The sequence below is a fragment of the Coccinella septempunctata genome, chromosome 3 (assembly GCF_907165205.1).
Source record: "Coccinella septempunctata chromosome 3, icCocSept1.1, whole genome shotgun sequence".
Classification (NCBI taxonomy): domain Eukaryota; kingdom Metazoa; phylum Arthropoda; class Insecta; order Coleoptera; family Coccinellidae; genus Coccinella; species Coccinella septempunctata.
Window position 1 is genome coordinate 25286222 of NC_058191.1, and position 17356 is coordinate 25303577.

The following is a 17356-nucleotide window of genomic DNA, read 5'->3' on the forward strand; positions in this document are numbered from 1 at the left end:
AAGTTTTGTATAGGTGATTTTTGGTGAAACGCTTCATTTTGACCAGTTCTACCTTCTGTTGAAAAAAAGCCTTACCTTCAAATACACCCAGTATAGAAAGCAGGTGAAAGTATCACCATCTTTTGAAGTTTTTCGCGATGAAAAATTAATGGAATTACTTAACTGAGAAATTTTCATTTTGTATAATTGTTCTCGAATATTCTTCACACATTTCAATCAATAGTGTTTTTTACAGAAAAAGTTCAGTATCTCAACAATTTTATTCCACAGATAAAATGACAGTCTTCGAATAAAAAGATTACCATTATATTATCTGCGTTTTGGCAAAATGATGAAATCACCAATCAAAATTTATTTGATATTAAACGTTCCAGGAAATAATGTCTGGCAAACTTAATCAAGTCAATTACAATCATGTAAAACTGCATTTGCTCACGATCAAACTGTTAAGTCACAAACAGCGGGTTTTAGGGCAGGGAAAAATCATCAAAGGTGCCACATTAAGTTGTATTGGTGAGCTCAAAATAGATTTATTCCTAACTTTGAAATATTGAAACATATCAATTTAAAAGTAGATTAACTATAACTATAAATGAATTCTCGAAGAAAAAATAAAAACACTATGTGGTAAAATCAGATATGCTATCTTGACCTGACTGTTCGAATGAAATCTGAACGATGACCACAAGATAGCTAATAGTAGTTAAGTAGCATAGAATAACGACCTTCGAAATGCCATAGCTCACTTGACGTGAAAATTTTTGAACACTTTTTATCCTAACGAATTCTTTGTTCCCATAACATGATGAATGCTCTGCCACGAGTGGGACCAAAATTTCAAGGTTAATCGATACAAGGGTAGAGTTCCTCCAAGCGGACGTGCTGGGTGCTGGTATTCCTCGCAGACTCTTCGTCAAACCGTATCGAGCTTATAAAGAGATTCTAACAAGCATCACGACTAGGCTAGACGGTCAGTGCACAGAGCAGCTGTTGGTAATTGACCATTTCTCGTATTTAATAGGGACGTCAAGGGTCAACTGTAAGGTCCCGTCTTTTATTGATGCTGAGCGTACAAGACAATTTCGTTCAATTTAGCATGCCGTTCCAGCAATGCGCCTTCTCAATTGGTCTTGTCAATTTTCATGACTGGTAACAATCCCTGCGCGAAAATCTACGGTGGCAGAGGCTGGAAACACCTGGGAAAGGCTATTCACGGTAATTTGCAAACAAATATTCCGCTTCCTAGAGGAAAAAACTAGTATTAGGTACTTGTTATCATTTATTCATTTATTCATAACAACAACACGTAAAATAATACTCAAAAGAATGTCCACAAGCTCAAAGGTAAGATGAAAGTCTCCAGCTATCATGTTGCATGTTGCCCAATAAAAAGATTATCGAATCAAGCCATTGGGTTCCCCGTTGTCCCATGTCACAAGAAGACGACAATTTGTTTCATTTTAGATCAACGTGATGCCAAAATATTGAAGATGTTGATTGCCTTCGTAGAAGGGTTTTCTGTCAGGGGATTCTCAGCCAAAACCTTTGTTTTCTGATTTGATGAGCATGGAGGGGTACTTCGGTACCTATGGAGAATCTGGATAATATATGCATACCCATATGATGAATCCATGGATTCATCGTTTTGAACATCAACTCTCAAAATAAGGTGATATGGAATAGTCAAAAACCTGTATATAAATTTCTCCAAGACTGAAAGTATGGTAAATGAAACAAATAATCCTTCTAATAGTTCTTTTAATAAGGTGACCTGTTTCGTGGAAGCTAACAGTTTCACATTTTCAGACTTATTATACCAGAATGTCAAGGTCAAATTTTACATAAGATCACGGAGAGAAGAACACAAAGTGAAATGACACAAAATCATTGTAAAGAGCACGAACAACTTCACAGTTCAGAATTTATAATATGCAATTCATTGAAATCTAATTCCAAATTAAGTGTTAAAGTTGGAAAAAGTCTTTATGTTTTATTATTTCATATTTTCCTAAATACATAGTCCCTAATCTTGAAATTAAGCTCACTGTGGAGGATTCTATAACTATCGTCCAAATTGATATCATGCTCCTCCTCAAATAAATGCTTTCCGAAATAAAAGTCTCTATAATGTTGTCCCAAACTAAGGATTTTGAAATGTTCACCTATTCTCTGTATAATGCATCACTTGTATTACATATTACATATCAATTTATGATTGTTCTTTTCAATCTTTTGTATTGGATCTTTATTATTAAACAGTGGTGTTAATTTCAAGATTATGGACTATTTAGAAAAATATGAAATTATAAAACATAGAAGAATTTCTCCAACTTTCGTCCAGTTGCAGGAAAGTCCATTAAAATTTAATACTTCATTAAAATCTTAATCCTCCATTTTCCCCTTCAAAAATGACAGTTTTAAATTTTGATAGGACATCAAATCTTAATGGACTTTCCTGCAACTGGGCCTTCATCACCTAATTTGTAATCATTATATATTAATATCAATATTATTAGTGGTTTCTCTATTATTAGGTTTTTTTAAATTGTGATCGAAGGTGACACCCTTTAAATTTTCTATAATTTGTAACAGTCTTGTGACTATTAGAACATTTAAAATGCCCGAGCTTAGTCGGTTGTAATTGGGTCGTGAGCCTCATCACACAATTCCTCTAATGAAAATGACACAACTCCCAGTCGAACAAATCACTCGTCTATTTACAAAAGTGTTATCTTCACAAATAAAAATATACAATCAATAGCCTGGTACCAGAATGAATTCAAGAAAAATGTTTACAGCTAAATACTAAATACTAGAATTACAAATTATAGTTAAAAAAAGTCTCAGATCATATGTACACACATATAGATGAAAATACCAGATTTTCATAATATTTACTTCCCTGTTGAAATGGAGTAACGGGAAGACTGATGTACTGCCAATCACGACGAAGTTCTGTTGCAGGCTGCAGGATCTGCAAATTGTACGAAGTTCTTTTGCAGGCTGCAGGATCTGCAAATTGTACGAAGTTCTTTTGCAGGCTGCAGGATCTGCAAATTGGACGAAGTCGTATCGTCAGCTCCGTGAAGTCAGGAACGTCAAACGTTTTGAAGCAGTCCCGAACTTGGAAAAATTGGCTTAGCTCCTGCCAGGGAAGATAAACTCCAAAAAAAAAAACCCTTGAATAAGGGTTTTCAAACACTATAAGAGAGTGATATAATATAATAAGAGAGTAATATAATATTCGGGAAATCAATGATCGTAACAATCTGTAACACCTTCGATCGAACGGGAACGAAAAAAGGAAGGGAGATCAACGTTCTTCACCTACCTACACATATGAACGTACATATGACGTACAACCACATTTAAAAATCTTTCATGTGATGGTCTTTTCAAGAATTAAAAAGCCAGCTACAATAAACAACTATATACAGTGTAGAACGCTACACTATCCCTCATCCCACAAAAAAAAAAACAAAAAAAAAAAAGGTCTTTGCTCATCAAAGAGCTTTCATCTCCTTTTTCCTCTCTTGTAAGAGACAATAGACGTTAATTGTTGGGCGCCAGTGATTCAGTGAATCACAAGGTAGATTACAAAGTTAGGCTTCCAATGGACACCATACTGCATCTAAAGACACAAAATATTTAGTTATTCCAGAACAACTAAATAGGTACACAAAAATTCGCATTAATGCGCATAAACCAATGTAACTATACGTTGCTCCGAAAAGAATAAGAAATTTTTGCCAAGGGGTAAAAGAGAAAATTAGAACAAGGCAGAAGATAAAGGTAATGTAATGGAAAGATATATATCGGAGATATAGAAGATAGGTCCCTCCATTACAGGAAGGTAATGCACTACGTTCAATAGGGAGATAAAGAGGAAAGATAATTACCCTTGAACTTCAAATAGTTATTGTGTCCATTTTGAAACCATTGAGAGAGAAGGAATAAGGACAGCACTAGGAGATATTAACGGATACAAAATAGGGGGTTTGTTTGTGTCATTCGGACTCCACATCTAAAGAATCATCCGGGTCATCTCGGGTTAGATCAGGCTTAATGTCCTTAATATGGAAATTTCCTAAGTCCTTACCGGACAGGTCAACTAGATTGTACACAAGAGAAGATAGTACCCTATTAACTATGCAAGGGATAAATTTGGGAGCGAGTTTTGAGGTGAAATTTTTGGAAGCATCAGAGAGAACAAAGTTTCTCTTCCAAACTCTATCACCAACGCTCAGGCGAACATCCCGTCTTCTGAGGTTGTATCTACGAGCATTGATCTCATAGGAATGCTTCAGACGTTTTCGAACGTCTTCATAAAGATCTGGTAGTTGTCGCACCAAATCAGAATCCAAGACCTTATCTCCCACAGTGACGGTGTTGTCAGCATTTTCTGAAATGAGACCATAAAATGATCCATCAGTGGCAACATTCCTAAGAAAAACCAAAAATGAAGGACTATATTTCAAACTTTCACTCCTAGCAAGTCTGATAGCTTGTGCGATTTGTAAGATGTTTGTATCCCAAAGTTTGTGATCACTATCAATGTATGATCTTATGGCGGTGACTATTGTCTTATTCACACGTTCAGTTGGGTTAATTTGAGGATGAAAACGTGCATTGTAGAAGATTTTCTGGACCTTATACTTTTTCATCAGGTTCTTGAATTCAGCAGAAACAAACTGAGATCCATTATCCACCGCAAAAATTTGAGGAACACCGAATAGCAAGAAAATCTGATTTTCGATAAATTTCACAATCGCTTTGGCAGTAGCTTTGGAAAGCGGTTGTACAAAAACAAATTTGGTGAACCAGTCGGTAACGACTAGGAGATATTGGTTCCCAGATTTAGAACGTGTATAGGGTCCCAGCAAATCAGCACTCAAAAATTGGAATGGAAAGTTGATATTTCGATACTTGCCCATTAATCCAGCCTGAGGTAGGTTTCCTGGTTTACAAGAAGCACATACCTTACAGCCTCTGACATACTTGACCACAGAGTTCTTCATCCTCGGCCAGTAATATAGGGAAGATATTCGGTGTAATGTCTTGTAAATTCCGAAATGTCCTGATGTTGGCTCATCATGAAATTCCTTCATAACTTCCAGCCTGTGAGAAGTTGGCACAACAATCTTCCACTCGGGAGAATCATTCAGAAGGCGGTACCTAGGCAAAATATGCTTGTATAAGACGCCATTGCTAACTTTAAAATCAGGAAACAGATCTGGACGATCGCTAACTTTCGTCAGCATATTACCGTACCATTTATCTATATTCATCTGAGATAGGTTCAAGATAGAAACCTGTACAGTATCACTTGACAAACGAGAGAGTGAATCAGCCACAGTGTTAAGGGAACCACTTCGATGAACAATCTTGAAGCGGTATGAAGATAATCTCATAATCCACCTTGAGATACGTTGATTGGGATTCTTCATCGAATTTAGCCATACCAACGAAGAATGATCAGTGATTACTGTGAATTCGGTACCCTCAATGTACGGCCTGAATTTCTCAATCGATTAAACGATAGCTAGGAGCTCTTTCTCAGTGGTTGAATAGTTGCGTTGGCTCTTATTCAAAACCTTACTGAAGTAAGCAACTGGATGTTCTAATCCATCCTCCTCCTGAAACAATACTGCTCCAACACCATTGTCGCTAGCATCGCAAGCAACACAAAATGGCTTCGAAAAGTCTGGACTTGCCAGTATGGGAGCTGAGGTCAATAAAGACTTTATTTTATGGAAGGCTTCATCCGCCTCATCAGTCCATACAATTGGTTGTCCTTTCTTCCTACCCTTCAACAAATCAGTAATTGGACTACATACTGAAGCAAAGTCTCTCAAAAACCGACGGTAATAACCGATCAAACCGATCAAACGCCTGATCTGGGTGGTATTCTTCGGAGCGGGATAATCCAAGATATCCTGAACCTTGGAGGGATCAGTTCTTAGACCATTTGCATCCACAACGAATCCCAAAAAATTCAAAGAAGGTCTACAAAACTGACATTTATCCAAGTTAACCGCAAGATTAGCTTCTTTAAGACAGTGAAATAGCTTTCTAAGTACAGCGAGGTGCATCTCAAAAGTAGGGGTGCAAACGATTATGTCATCCACATAATAGAATACATAGGGCTCTAATGATGGACCAATGGCCATATCCATAAGTCTCACCATTGCCTGACAAGCGCAATTTAAACCAAATGGTAATACATTGAAACAGAACAGGCCTCTGCCTGGAACGGCAAAAGTAGTTTTTATTTTGGATTCTTCATCCAAAGGAATCTGAAAAAAAGCTTGCTTCAAATCTATTGAGCTAAGATATGATGCATCACGTACTTTACTTAAAATTGAATCAATGGGGGGCATTGGGTAACTGTCAGGTAGAGTGATGGAATTCAACTTTCTAGCATCGAACACAACTCTGTATGTTCCATCCTTTTTGGGAACCAGCCAGAGTGGAGATAACCATGGGCTACACCCGGACACAGGTTTAATGATGTTGAGTTTCAACATTTTATCGATTTCCTCGTTCAAAATTTTCTGCATGGCCGGAGAAAGTGGATACTGTCTCTGTCTAACAGGCTTGGCATCTCCTGTATCGATGTGATGCTTATATAAATGCGTCGTACCCAACTTGTCAGAGGGTGCAATTTGTTTGAACAGGTCAACAACAAAGTCTAATTCGTATTTCTCTGAATCAGTCAACGAATCAGGTCCAAGCAATGCTCTAACTACAGCTACTGAATTATCTAAAGATAAGTAAGAAGAACTATAGGTGAAATCTTTGAAATCAAGAGCCAAATTGAATGCATGAATAAAATCCATACCCAAAATCAAGTCATGAGTTATCGAAGGAACAACAAGTACCCTGAGAACCTTTTCGACATTGTTCAAGCTAATGTGAAGGTTTACATAACCAAGAGTAGTCTGAGGCTTTCCATCAGCCGTAGTAAGATTAACCGATACGTCATAGTGAAGGGATAAGTTTAATGTCCGCAAAAGATGCATTGAAGAGGTACCTAAAATTGTGACGTTGCTCCCACTATCGAGTAAGGAGGAAATAGGCTCTCCTCCAACATGAACTGTTAAATAGGGACGATTGTCTTTCTGACGCAGCTCCATTAAGGGGTTGACTTCCTTCGAATGGATTCGGTCATTTGTGAGAGAACTGAGAGAAGGTAATTTGGGGAGATTATCAGACGAATCAGGGATCTTGGCCGTTGCAGGAGCCGAAGAAACTAATTCTTCTTCTGGTTCGACCTGGGTTTTTGCTTTTGAGCAGGGTTTAGACCGGAAGGACCTCCAATACCTGCGGGACTGTGGATCCTCCTCACGTTTTTTGAGCAGAGGGGGCAGTTAGACTTGATCACGTTCTTCTGACCACAACCATAACAAAAGCGTTTTCTTTGCTTACGGCACTCATTGTAACGATGATTCTCTTCACCACAGTTCCAACATCTGACACTAGAAGGAACCTGAGATACCTGCATCTCTCCTAACTGATTCGAAACACTCAAACACAGTGCGTCCTCTACTCTCCTACAAAGAGTCGTCAACTGGGATATCGATCCAATATCCTGTAAGACAAGAGCCTTAACATAATCTGGAAGCAAGTTATCTCTAATAACATTGACCATCTCAACCTCTGGTGGACATTTATTCAACCTATTAAATTGAGCTTCCATAAAAGTTATAAAGAGGGCTACCGACTCTCGGGGTTTTTGCTTACGAGATTTTATCTCACTCAGCAACACAGAATCGTAATTGCTATGCAAAAAGGTTGATTTTAGTGACTTCACGAGTTCGTTCCAGTTGGAAAAACGTTTTTTTATGTGGTTGTTATGCCACCAAGTCCAAGCTTCGTTTTCGAACAGATCTCCAGCAGAATCGAACAGATCAGAATCCGTACAACCCCTAGAAACTTTAAGGGACTCAACTAACTCCAGGAATGGAATCAATGGTTCCCTTCCCGAGTACTTCTTTAGACCCCACTTGTATACAGGAATACATTTAGGATTAGTTCCTACATTGAGATGAGATAAGGGGTCGTGCAAAGCCGAGGTTTTTACAGGTGTGGAGGTAGAAGGGTTGAGAGGTTCAGTAGAAACCTTCTCCGCAATATCAGACTCTAACATGAGAACTTCTTTATAAAGACTCTGCCTAACAGCGGATTCATCATCATCTGCAGTTAATAAACGCTGAATTCTACCAGTTACATGAGTTAAACGAGATATTACACGCTTATAATCTACTGGTGAGGAATCAGATTGAAATTTAGAACAAGCTTCTTTCAGACTAATCAAACTTTCTCTGATTCCTTCAACGTTCTCTTTGAAAGAAAAGGGATCCGATAAGACAATGAAACTGCGATCTGAAGACTCTTGGGATAGCAATCCCCTTAAAATTTTACGTTTGTCATCTACTGATGACGGAACTTCAATTCCTCTAATCGCAATTTCATAGGAGAGTTCATTTTGTCTTAGATAATTTGGATTGATAGACATTTCGAAAAATAGAGATAACCGAGATAATAATAGAAAAGAAAACCAAAGTGCCACCCGAATGAAAATTCGATATGGTTGCCAGGAGAATGACCCGAAAAATCTTGAACTACCCGAAACGAGAATGTTGGTCGACCATGAATCCTCAAGTCACCTCCACCAGGAGAAAAGTGAGACCAGGTTTTTAGAAGTATATAATACAAGGACTTTAAGTGCCCCACGTTGGGCGCCAAAATTGTGTAACAGTCTTGTGACTATTAGAACATTTAAAATGCCCGAGCTTAGTCGGTTGTAATTGGGTCGTGAGCCTGATCACACAATTCCTCTAATGAAAATGACACAACTCCCAGTCGAACAAATCACTCGTCTATTTACAAAAGTGTTATCTTCACAAATAAAAATATACAATCAATAGCCTGGTACCAGAATGAATTCAAGAAAAATGTTTACAGCTAAATACTAAATACTAGAATTACAAATTATAGTTAAAAAAAGTCTCAGATCATATGTACACACATATAGATGAAAATACCAGATTTTCATAATATTTACTTCCCTGTTGAAATGGAGTAACGGGAAGACTGATGTACTGCCAATCACGACGAAGTTCTGTTGCAGGCTGCAGGATCTGCAAATTGTACGAAGTTCTTTTGCAGGCTGCAGGATCTGCAAATTGGACGAAGTCGTATCGTCAGCTCCGTGAAGTCAGGAACGTCAAACGTTTTGAAGCAGTCCCGAACTTGGAAAAATTGGCTTAGCTCCTGCCAGGGAAGATAAACTCCAAAAACAAAAAAAACCCTTGAATAAGGGTTTTCAAACACTATAAGAGAGTGATATAATATAATAAGAGAGTAATATAATATTCGGGAAATCAATGATCGTAACAATCTGTAACACCTTCGATCGAACGGGAACGAAAAAAGGAAGGGAGATCAACGTTCTTCACCTACCTACACATATGAACGTACATATGACGTACAACCACATTTAAAAATCTTTCATGTGATGGTCTTTTCAAGAATTAAAAAGCCAGCTACAATAAACAACTATATACAGTGTAGAACGCTACAAATTGCTTGATGAGAATGAGGAGAATAGTCGGTAAAATATTTTGCATGAAATTTGGGAAGAATACTTACATCCAATTTGAATTCAGAACTCTGGAAAACTGTATCAAATGGTGGTTTCATTACTAGTTGATACCTGTAATCCGCAATTTCATGTACCATGGACTATGGAGTAGTTTTCTCTTATATCAGCATGTGAATTAATGTTAGGTCCTCTTTCCATTGATAACTCTCTCGGCAATCCACAAACGAGACTGTTATTAATACAGCTGCTCGATAAAATTAAATTACGATAAAAGTAAAGAGTATATTGTTATTATTGTTCTGATCGAGTTTTCGAAGTCGTAAAACTACCAAGGATGATGGAGGAAAGAGGATCCTCTGTAAGCATGTAATCTGCTCAGGTTCCGACAAAGGTAAATGTAAATCGTTTTCTGCTCGGCTGGTCTTGGAGCCGATGATAAGATGTGAGTAATGGTTATGTTGAAGAAACAAACCCCTGATAAACTTGACAATTTTTCACAAGTGAAATCAGAAAATTCGGCCTTAAAAAAAACTTCAATGAAGAGTACAGAGTGTTCCAAATTCGATGTCTCTCGGAAACTAGAAGAACTAGAGCTAAACCGATTTCTTTTTCGGAGAAACAAAGAACAGTGAAAACCGTAGCCGTAGTTTTTGAGTTATTAGCAAAAATTGAGATCTCAACTATTTCGAAAAAGTTCTCATGACTTTTTTGTTTGTGAAGTTACAGATCTGAAACTTGAACAATCTACAGGCACTCTTATACGTAGAATCTAATGTCAATTCAAAAATAATGAATTCAATTAAATTTTGCATTGAAAAAAACAAAAGTTTACCTACCTAATACATAATTCGAAATCTAGAACAGGAAAACAGTTTTTGAGCTCGTCAGTGGATTCTACGTAAAAAAGTTCCTGTACAAGGAAGATTAGTCCTGTTTCCTGATATTGTTTCCGGATTGTTCCTGTACAAGGTTCAAGTTTCAAATCTCTAACAAAAAAGTTATGAGAACTTTTCGAAATCGTCAAAATCCCATTTTTTCTTATAACTCAAAAACGAATGACTGTAGGAGGCTACCGTTTTCATTATTAGTTGTTTCTCTGAAAAAGATCTCGGAAACGTGTCGATTTTGATGTAGCTATTTTAGTTTCCGAGATCTCCTCACTGGATATCGAATTTGGGACACCCTGTACATGTATATGAATTTCCCGGAAATAAGTTTTTGATATTAAATATTTCATTGCTTCCTGTCGCAGTGAGAGTGGTCTCAAGTGACTACCTGCTAAAGTTTGAAATCTGTAAGAAATGGAACATAGAAATAAAATTTACTGAAAAGTTAGATTTATTGATTTATTGAACAGAATGAAGTTCGGTTTCGTTCGTAGATCTTTATTTTATTTCCAAACAATAAGTCTGCCTCTGCTGGTTAAAGTGAAATATACCACCACTGAGATGCTATACAGGGTGATTTTTTTAAGTGTTTCATTAGAAGTTTTCGAGGAAGGAATTGTAATACAGATTCAAGATTTTGGATTTTCATTTTAGAGAACATGAACTTTAATTGCAAAATATTTTCAAGCGGAATCTACTTCCGGTTTCACCGGAAACGAATGTAACTTCGTTATTTCAAATGCAACACCCTGTATATTTTTACATATTCGAATTCTTCGTTTAATTTTACACTGATTTGATGTATGATATGTGCAACCACTCAAGCGGTTTTTGAATTATAACCTGATTATCAAATTTCTTGAAAAAAAGGTTGTCACAGATTAGTGTCCATATCTTCAAAATCCCTCATTATAAGAATTTCTTTTTGCGAAAGTAGAACAAAAGAAAGTACGCTGATACTGTTTCTTGTATAGCTTATGAGGAAATATTATACAGGGTGTCTGAAAAAGGGCCCCAAATTGAGCCTCAATAAAACTATGAAATCTCACTTTTTTCAAATGGCAACCCTATAATTTTGTAATTCCAATCGATTGCCCGTCAAAAACTACTTAGAGTGTCCCCAACATTCCATGCCTCTAAAATCAGTAATTTCGCCGTAATTGAATAAAATTCGAATTTCGGGAATAAATCAAGGTTTCTTAGTCTAACCATAGATTTATTAGGATAGAAATTTTCAAGAAGGCTATGTCTGTTCATTTATAATGCATTTTTGAGAACTGTCATTTATACTTGTTTGATTAATCGGGCACTATGCAAAATCATAATTACAGTAACAGTGATGTATTAAATATGTTCTTCATTTACGGTGAATGTAACAAAATATTACAAAGGGCAGTCAGAACTTTCAACGAAAGAAACCCACATTTACCACCTTTAACAAAATATGTCCTAGAATATTTATTTGATTTTCTTCATTACCTGTTACTGTTTTCACACGATTCCGTTTTGGGTTAATGCTTCCACTACGGAGAAAATTGTTTTGATACCTCCTGAACTTTGATTTTGTTAAAGGTGGTAAATGTGGGTTTCTTTCGTTGAAAGTTCTGACTGCCCTTTCTAATATTTTGTTACATTCACCGTAAATGAAGAACATATTTAATACATCACTGTTACTGTAATAATTATGATTTTGCATAGTGCCCGATTAATCAAACAAGTATAAATGACAGTTCTCAAAAATGCATTATAAATGAACAGACATAGCCTTCTTGAAAATTTCTATCCTAATAAATCTATGGTTAGACTAAGAAACCTTGATTTATTCCCGAAATTCGAATTTTATTCAATTACGGCGAAATTACTGATTTTAGAGGCATGGAATGTTGGGGACACTCTAAGTAGTTTTTGACGGGCAATCGATTGGAATTACAAAATTATAGGGTTGCCATTTGAAAAAAGTGAGATTTCATAGTTTTATTGAGGCTCAATTTGGGGCCCTTTTTCAGACACCCTGTATAATATTTCCTCATAAGCTATACAAGAAACAGTATCAGCGTACTTTCTTTTTTGTTCTACTTTCGCAAAAAGAAATTCTTATAATGAGGGATTTTGAAGATATGGACACTAATCTGTGACAACCTTTTTTTCAAAAAATTTGATAATCAGGTTATAATTCAAAAACCGCTTGAGTGGTTACACATATCATACATCAAATCAGTGTAAAATTAAACGAAGAATTCGAATATGTAAAAATATACAGGGTGTTGCATTTGAAATAACGAAGTTACATTCGTTTCCGGTGAAACCGGAAGTAGATTCCGCTTGAAAATATTTTGCAATTAAAGTTCATGTTCTCTAAAATGAAAATCCAAAATCTTGAATCTGTATTACAATTCCTTCCTCGAAAACTTCTAATGAAACACTTAAAAGAATCACCCTGTATAAGAAATATGGTCCTCTCCCCACAAGAAGCTGTTTCAAATAAAACGACTTCTCTCTCTAGGCTTGCTAAAAAGTTCGTACAGGTGCTAACAAAGCACACGTTTTTGTCATCCTCTGTTATTGAAAGGTTAGTTTCACTTTCTGAGGTTCCAAAAAGAAAAGAAAAAAATTAATAACAACAAGTGGGATAACAAAAAAAAAACAACGCAACAATAAGGAACGCAAACTTATTGTTTTCAAATCATATCAAAGGAAAAATATTATTACACTGACATTCTTGAATTAGTCCTTAGTAGTCCAGGTCAAAAAACTTTTTGTGTAATGGGATTTGTTGTGGAATATAGTGATGATTTTGAGCAGTGACTTGTTGATACAAAACAAATCTGTGAAATCTGAAGCGCTACTTCGGTATACCTACTCTATGTTTATATATATGGTATATGTTTGTGATAGTGCAATGTTTAGCCATTGACATTTACTTTTCGAAAATATGTTGAAACAGCAATTCTATATGTAAATTCAATAACTTTAAAAAGAGTACAGACGAAATCTGTCATTTTTATATTGGTTTCCTTGAGATCTATTGGAGTAAGAGTTCGTTAAAGAAAATTTTGAATTCAAAATTTACACACTTGGGCATTATGAAAAAATATCTATCGATAAAACGAGAATATAACGCTTCTTCTCCTCGCTACCTGGGAAGTGAAACCGCAAACTCTGATCAAGTGAGCTGAAGAGATGACTGCGAGAGAAGAAGAAGAAAAATATTCCATTACAAACAGGTTCGAGTCATATTTGCAGACGGCTCTGATGCCCGAGGCAGTTCATTATTTAGCGTTTCGAGTGCCTGTTTCTGTTTGTTCATTGAGTAACTTGACTTGCCGTTGTTGTGTAGACACAGTAAACATTCTACGTGCTTGTCTTTTCAAAGTCATATTATGGAGGAGATACACTGCACTTTTTAGATGCAACCGCTAACGGCCGTTCTTCAATCAAGGTGGCCATGATATCACCCGAATTATATCTGTGGTGCAAAAATAATATGTTGAATTGGTGGTTCATTTTGGAGCTACCTGAGTTACGAATAATTAGGCTTTTTTGTTCCTTTTGTCATCTCATTAATGCATACAGGGTGACAATGTAAAAACTCGCTAGGCCAATTATGTCGCGACAAGGATGTTTTCAGAGAAAATGCCGGAACAGGTCAATTTCTATTCGAAGGGGGACATATTTTGAGCAGAATTGTAAGCCGAAATCTCCTCAACCATAGGTGTAGGAGCTATCACCCCTAAATTCTCAATAGGGAATAGGGGGTGAGCTGTACCTCAATTGAAAGATCACTCGACCCTCTACAGGAATACTATGGTTTGCAAATTTTTATTGATTCCTTGAAGTAGTTACAGAAGATGACAATTTGAAAACTTGCCGGGCCAATTATGTCTCGACAAGGATGTTTTCAAAGAAAAAGCCGGAACAGGTCAATTTTTATTCGAAGGGGTACATATTTTAAGCAGACTTGTAAGCCGATATCTCCCCAAACCTAGGTCTAGCACCCCTAAATTCTCAATAGGCAATAGGGGGTGAGGTGAGCTATACCTCAATTGAAAGATCACTTGACCCTCTACAGGAATATTGTGGTTTGCAAATTTTTATTGATTCCTTGAAGTAGTTACAGGAGGTGACAATTTGTAAACTTGCCAGGCCAATTATGGCTCGACAAGGATCTTTTCAAAGAAAAAGCAGGAACAGGTCAATTTTCAAAAAGAGGGGGACATATTTTGAGCAAAATTGTAAGCTGAAATCTCCTCATTACATAGGTGTAGGGGCTATCACCCCTAAATTCTTCATAAGGAATAGGGGGTGAGATTTACCGCAATTGAAAGTTCACTTGTCCCTCTACATGAATACTATTGTCTTCCAATCGAGGTATAGCTCACCCTCTATTCCCTATTGAGAATTTAGGGATGATAGCTCCTACACCTAGGATTGATGAGATTTCGGCTTACAATTCTGCTCAAAATATGTCCCCCTACAAATAGAAATTGACCTGTTCCGGCATTTTCCATGAAATCATCCTTGTCGTGACATAATTGGACTGGCAAGTTTTCAAATTGTCACCCTGTAAATATTGTAACTATATTGGTATTGATCGATATGTGAAATGCATTATGAAACCAACCACTATTTTATTTTTAGAAGATCAATGGAATGGAAGAAATAATATGTTCCTCATAGCCCTGAGGAAGATATTTAATACATCGAAACTTCGGCCTTTCATTAAAGCAGTTTTCTTTAAAAAGGAGCTATTGTGATACTATATTTGAATCAACCCTGTGATCTTGATGACAGCAACTCCTAAAATCTTAAATAGGAAGGGGGGGTTGAGTTACACCTTGTTTTGAAGGTGCTGCTTGACTGCTTTTTCAAAAATGCCATGCACCATGGTTAGTACTTCCGAAATATAAAAATGGAGTAGATTAGGTAGATACGAGTTGCTTTGAAACATGAAAAATTTTTCACTGTAAAATGTTGTCCATTCTTTTGTAGACAAAAATATAACCTATGTTCACACTTGGTCCTTATGTTTTGGAAAACTTCAAATTGAGATTCTCGGCATGGTGTGTGTGTATTATTACTTTCAATTCCTTTACATCTCGTGACCGAGTTTTGTACACAACCAACTATTAATTTCCACAGAGGAAAAATTCTGAAGGTGTCAAGTCTGGGCAGCATGATGTATTTGAAACAAGTTTATATTTTGTCTACAAATTAATGGACAACTTTTTGAAAATCTTTACTATAAAAGTTTTTTCATAATAGTCATCTTTCATTGCAACGAAATATTTCATTATTTTCATTTTTGAATATCAAACTATTATAACTCTTCTACTCTTTTTTTAAACAAAAAGATCAAGTCTATGGTATTTTTGAAAAAGCAATCGAATTGCCTCAAAACAACTCACCCTTTCTTACTTAAAACACCCAACCCTCCATATAAGATTTTAGGGGTTGCTGTCATCATCCGTACAGGGTTGACACAATTGATTAGAACCACCCGTAAAAAATGTCCCCCTACGAATCAAAATGTACCTTTCTTTTGCATTCTTTTTGACTCAGCCTAGGGGCCGAGATATTGAGGATGGTACTTTTTCGAATTGCGTTCAGCGAAGCTCAAATTTACCGATGGATTTCACAAATACTTTTACGTATCAACAACTGCTTTTGTATATTATATTTTTTTCTTGTGGTTGAGTTCTTTCCTCTTATTTACTTTCGAAGCAATGTTAGTCTTTTGACTCTCATCCAAAGCTAATCTTTGTTAGTAATTGAATTTATTACTGTTGATTCCCTTACTTCTAAAAGCTGCAGTAAGCATCAGTTTTCATCATGAACCGAAAGAAGCTTAGACAACTGATAGAGAGACAGAGCTTTTTCGAGAATTAACAAGATTAGCAAAAATATAATTTGGCACTTTGCGTAGTATACATCGCAGTTTTAGTTTAGATCTAGAGTAGCTAGACAAATTTCTGCTATTTCTGTTACTTTGTTCATCCAACAAAGATCCTTCCGGGCTGTGGCTAAAATATTTTATAGGGATTGAAAAATTGTAGAGTGAAATAAAATAGCATAATTCAAAAAGTTGGAGCAGTAGCTTGAAGAAGAATAGATAATTCAATACCTAACGTTTTCAATGTTTCAGAAGGAGCAAAATATGGATCTCATCTGAGGACCCAATTGTCGATTCTATTTTCTAAGAGGGATTTCCAGGGTTCTTACTTGCGAATAATGGAACGAGATGCGACCATAGAAAATTTAATGAAGATATCACGATGTTAATGATCAACAAAGATGAGCCGGATGTTTACATTCACTGAACCTTTTATGCCTTGCAGAGAGATTAACATCGCCACGAAAACAACAACGTGAAAGACCATTGCAACGAATATATGGCCGTTCTTCAGCCAAGGTCACATGCACAATGAACGAAAACGAGGTACGGAACAATCCGGAATTCAGAATCAATATCACTGGTACATTACAGAATTTGAGTAATTGCGAACACGGAAATAACATGGCGCGAGATGAATATAGAAAGCTAGGTCGAGGATTTTATTTAACTTTCGTGTTGCTTTGTAATGGTAGAATCTGCAAAGGTTGAGAACCACGACCATTTAAACCATACATAAGAAGTAGGTAATGTCTCTGTTGGTTTCTTACGAACTTTTCCTTGTTCCTTGTGAGCGAAAACTTCCTTAACCTGCAAAGCAAAGCAGGCTGACAAAAATGACTTCTTATTGATTATTAGTAATGGTGATATTGAAGTCAGAAGCTTATTACTTAAAGTTAGTACGATAAGGCATCGTTTTTTATTGGTAAGTACAGCAATGGGATTAGGAATAGTTTCGTATTCAACACTGTT

General features: G+C 36.4%; 1 protein-coding gene across 1 annotated transcript; it reads left to right on the forward strand.

The window, feature by feature from the left end:
• The first annotated feature begins 726 nt into the window (after positions 1 to 726).
• LOC123310382 lies at positions 727 to 17095 on the forward strand. The gene is made up of 2 exons (XM_044893849.1): positions 727 to 1215; positions 16830 to 17095. The coding sequence occupies exons 1-2, from the start codon at positions 1143 to 1145 to the stop codon at positions 17093 to 17095; spliced, it is 339 nt and encodes a 112-aa protein (XP_044749784.1). The 5' UTR covers positions 727 to 1142.
• Positions 17096 to 17356: the final 261 nt, after the last annotated feature.